We start from the raw sequence: 4,452 nt of genomic DNA, 5'->3' as shown, positions 1-4,452 counted from the left end.
GACTACATAACCGAGGAAAAATGACTAGCATAACCGAGGAACTCCAACCTTTCGTCTTTATCCATGGTAATACCATTGGTATCAATCCCCCCTATCGCTTCAATGGCCTTAAATCCGTCATAAAACACAATGTTGTCCTGATGCCATTGGTGTAGAAAAAAACTGTGGAGAACCCTCAGAAGGGTGCTGTCATAATGAAAGTAATTGTCGTTTGTGACGTAGAAACTATCAGGACCTGCGAGAAAGAGAAAAAAGAAAACCATTGAAAGTGACATTATGCATTTTTTACAATACATCGAGAACCGGGGTTAAGCCAGGGGGGTGAGGGGGGAGAGGTGGGGTGAGGTGGGGGGTGCGTGAACATAGCCCAGTGGGTCTATCAGCAGGAGGGCATTTTGCGGGCGCATGCGTGCAACCGCTGTACAAAGACCGCGTGATCTTGGGAATAAAAATGGCGCGGAAGATTCAAACTTTGTTTTTTGTACTGTTTATCGTCACATAATTTAATATAGACGTAAATTTCGCTAAGAAAAAGTGTTTTGTGTGTGGCAAGGCTCTTATAAAGCAGATTTTCTGGCCTGCTTCGGGATCGTTGTTGCAAATAATGGGAAAATATGTGGGACAGGTAGGAAAGCCTTCACCGACAAAAATCAGACAGGCCGTAAAAAGAGGAAAACATTTATCCGTGTGCTGGAGTGTGATATAGTAGGATCAAAACTTCACATCAAATCAATTGCTGTAATACAGGCAGAGTGCGAGCAATATTATAGCTTGTCGGAAGAGTTTTTGCCTAAAGGGACGGCCACAAAGAAAAGGGTTTTCCCTGAGGGGAAAGACATGTTTGGGTGTTCTGCACATGATAATGCAGCTCACTGATGACTCTAAAGCAAAGCCAACTTGCCCTCGACTGGCAAACAGGGTTTCCTGGAACAAGAACTGCAGTTCTTTAAATCACATTTAGGCGACGCAGAAGTAAAACAGTCGTTATAACAGAACGAACATCAATCTTAAAGAAACAAACGTTGAATGAAAATTTGAAAATAACATTGTTTATAGTTAAAAATTATTTCTTAAGACATTTTATGCAGCTGTTATTAGAACGTTTCTGAAAAATATATATATCGCTTGTTCGTTTCATGCTATTTTTTGACTGGTGATCAAGGCTAGATTTTGATAAAGGAGCCAAAAATGTACTAATTAACATAGTAAAATGTAAACAAATAGTCTACCAGCAAAGAATTACCATAACACTTTAAAATTAAGACCGATCTCAGTAATTCTTTTCTTGTTCAACGGAATAATTGTGGTACATCGAAATGTGAAGTTATTTTGACCAATGCTTAAGTTTAAGGAAATAATCACAAACGATAGTTTCTCTGTTAGAATAAACCAGCGAGAACGTACGTTAAAGAAAGCCAAAAATTACCACAATAGACCATTTTTTAACGCTACCTTCGCAGCATTAGACGATAGTTCAAGTACTTCAGGCTCCATATATCATCGGTAGACGCTGGAGATCAAGGTTAGATTTTGAGATTTTTGCATCGTGAGAACGATGAAATTGCATTTTTATGAAAAATCTGAACAAAATCATGACCACTCGCTCAAACCCGGGATACTTGATTATAACATCGTATAGTTAAAACTGCTGTTTTATATTTTAGTACTAAGTAGCCGTAGCGCTTTGTCCGTTTAGATCTCCCAGCTATTATAAACATGGGCAAGGTATTTAGGTTCTCGACATTCGGTCGCCATTTTGTCCACGCGCAATGTTTAATACACATAGCCAAAGTCGATCAGATAAACGGCACGCCGACACCAAAGTATGCTTGTTGTTGTCAGAAGATAAAGCAAGGACTCTTAGTATCGTATACAGCAAATAAAACTTAAAACACCTTTTATTTTGAGCTGAAAATTAGGCCATAAATTGTGAAAAATATGTAAACAATCGATAGCAGAACTTCTCTGTCGTGCGCACTAGCCCATATCGACGCATGCGCACGCAAAATGCCCTCCTGCTGGGTCTATCAATGAAAAAAAAGGTACATGTATTGGTAGTTTTATCAGTGCCGTAAATGCACTTTGTTTGCATGAAAAAACCATTACTTTAGAGAACTTCAAATTTAAGTAGAGTTCTACTCATGCACATTCTTTAATCTGATTGGCTGAGCCATAGACTTTCAATGAAGTTCTTCGCCTTTTTTGGGCAAGTCTGGCTGAGCCATCGCGCGCGTACGTGATACTTTAAAACAATTATCGTGCGAAATCGCGAGGAACATCACCTGATACTAAGTAGCCGACGAGGCCGTCGGCCGAGTCAGCTAAAATCAAGCGATATTCCGCAAGATTGAGCAGGATGATTTTGTTATTATTCAACAATTTGTCAACGAAACACGTTTTAGTTTGAAATCAGTCCCAGCAAAATTTCACGAGTGATTGGTCCGATGTGAGTTGGTATGTGACTGACGTGGGTTGAGAATGGAAAGCTGGTGGATGGGAACTAGGCAAGGGTGGCATGGTGGGTATGCGGGATGGGAGTAGGGTTTGTGGGAGGGAAGGTTGGGTGGGAAGGTGGTTGAATGGGTCGGTTGTTCGCATTAAAAGGGAGTATCAAAAATACATTGTTACTTACCCACCGCGTGTAGGTTATTTGGACTCCAAATCAACTCGTCGACCACGGAGCGGCGATGAATTAATGAATGCGTGTCTCGCTCGAAGTCGAATATTTCAATGGCTTGAGCGTCTGGTCGGTGATTCACCACAAACAGCGACACTGTACCCGAGGATGGATCCCGATACACACTGATCCCGTGCGGGTTGAATCCCGTGCGATTAAAGTTCTTCAGTGTTAATTCAACTGGATCTTGACTGGGTTTGTTCATGTCGAATGTCATCAGTTTACTGTCTCGTGTGTCAAGCACTGGGTCGTACGACATGCCAAGTTTGTAGCGAAGCCCCTGTTTGATAAGCAGAAAGAAAAACTCACAATTAAAAGAGCAGTTTTCACTTGAGTGCCGAAAGTAATTCGCGCTTGCTTTGGTTTTGCACTACTATACTACGCTTAGTGATTGGTTTAAAAAACTCGCGCCACTTTCTCAGCCGATCAGAAGTAAAAGCAAATCCAATCGTGACTCGTTCGCTCGTTTTTCCCGCCCTTCGTGCTCACTACATTTATTTCCTTTGAGTTTTCATTCATCCACTGGATTGTTTGCGCCCTTTGCGATTGGGCAGAGTGGATCCTTTGTTTTCGGTTCTATGACACTCAATTAAAAACTGCGCTATATCTCAATATCCTATTCAACATATACAGCATTGTTGGAGACTCTTCAGTTGTCGTGTTCGGCTAAGATTCTATAAGGTCCTTAGTCGGCTTCGTTGCAAGAACTCTAATTAACATTGTCGACCATCAGTTTGTGGTGTAAAAATAAATTACTAATAATTAATAACCATAAATTACAGGAGAACTAACAAGGCTTTTGTTGCATTTTGTACTCAAAACCCTAAACGGTGCTTAAATTGTGACTCAACCTTCGTTCACACACACAAAATACTTCTAGAGGACCAAAACGAAGGGGGTCCATGTTCCCTTGCTCCCCCCAAAAAATCCCATGTGTTCCCTTGTTCCCCAAAAAGGTTCCCGTGTGTTCGACAGCGAAAAGCGCAACCGTTGAGTGTACGGAGTTCGCGTGCTATTGAAAGGTGCAGCAAATAATGAAAAACACTCACAGACGACACAAAAACCAGTCCATCAGGAAGGAGGGCGAGATCCTCGGAACCATTCACTGAAAGATAGTAACGAGACACAGGATTAATTTTTTTATAAATTTTAATTCAGTTATCATTCGGTCAGATGCAGACTGTATACTAAGATTAGTTTTTAGCTTACAACGGTTAGTTTCCAGAAATAGAGTCAGTTTTAGGGTTTGGGCTTGAGTTAATTTCTAGGTTTAAGGTTAATTTTTGGCTGGGGCTATCAAAACAAACGCCCTGGGCTAACCTCGCATTTAGGTTGGCTTATTTTTGGAGAGGGCTTAAATACGTTGGGGAGGGGAGGGGGGATATACGGGGAGGGGGAGGGCATGTTTTCGGATGGAAATTTGCGTGACTGAATTTTTGGGTGCATATAAGCATACCACGGGGTAAACCCCTAAAACTGAACGATCTGAATCCCAAAAAGAAGTCCTACAGTTGCTGTTAGCAATCTCTGAAATAACTGGATAAAAGTTCGCATTTATAGCGGATTATTATCCCCAGTCCACGTTTTACACCTCAGTTCGTGTTTGTTACCCAGTCCGTAGTCCGCAGTCCGTAGTCCGCAGTCCGCAGTCCGCAGTCCGCAGTCCGCAGTCCGCAGTCCGTAGTCCGCAGTCCGCAGTCCGCAGTTCGCAGTCCGCAGTCTATGCTTTGTTCTGACCGATGTTTTAATACAAAAATTCGGCAACGCAAGATTAA

General features: G+C 41.8%; 1 protein-coding gene across 1 annotated transcript; it reads right to left on the bottom strand.

Annotated features, from left to right (window-relative positions):
• Positions 1-48: 48 nt before the first annotated feature.
• On the bottom strand, positions 49-3,782 carry LOC144639913 (serum paraoxonase/arylesterase 2-like; the record flags this gene model as incomplete). Its single annotated transcript, XM_078499178.1, has 3 exons — positions 49-235; positions 2,633-2,957; positions 3,727-3,782. Coding segments are annotated over 3 exons (568 nt in total), but the record flags the coding sequence as incomplete, so codon positions are not given.
• Positions 3,783-4,452: the final 670 nt, after the last annotated feature.

This window comes from Oculina patagonica, unplaced genomic scaffold, assembly GCF_052425735.1.
Source record: "Oculina patagonica isolate OP01 unplaced genomic scaffold, crgOcupat unplaced1496, whole genome shotgun sequence".
Lineage (NCBI taxonomy): Eukaryota > Metazoa > Cnidaria > Anthozoa > Scleractinia > Oculinidae > Oculina > Oculina patagonica.
The sequence above is the reverse complement of the archived record's forward strand: the minus strand, read 5'-3'. Positions and strand labels throughout refer to the sequence as shown.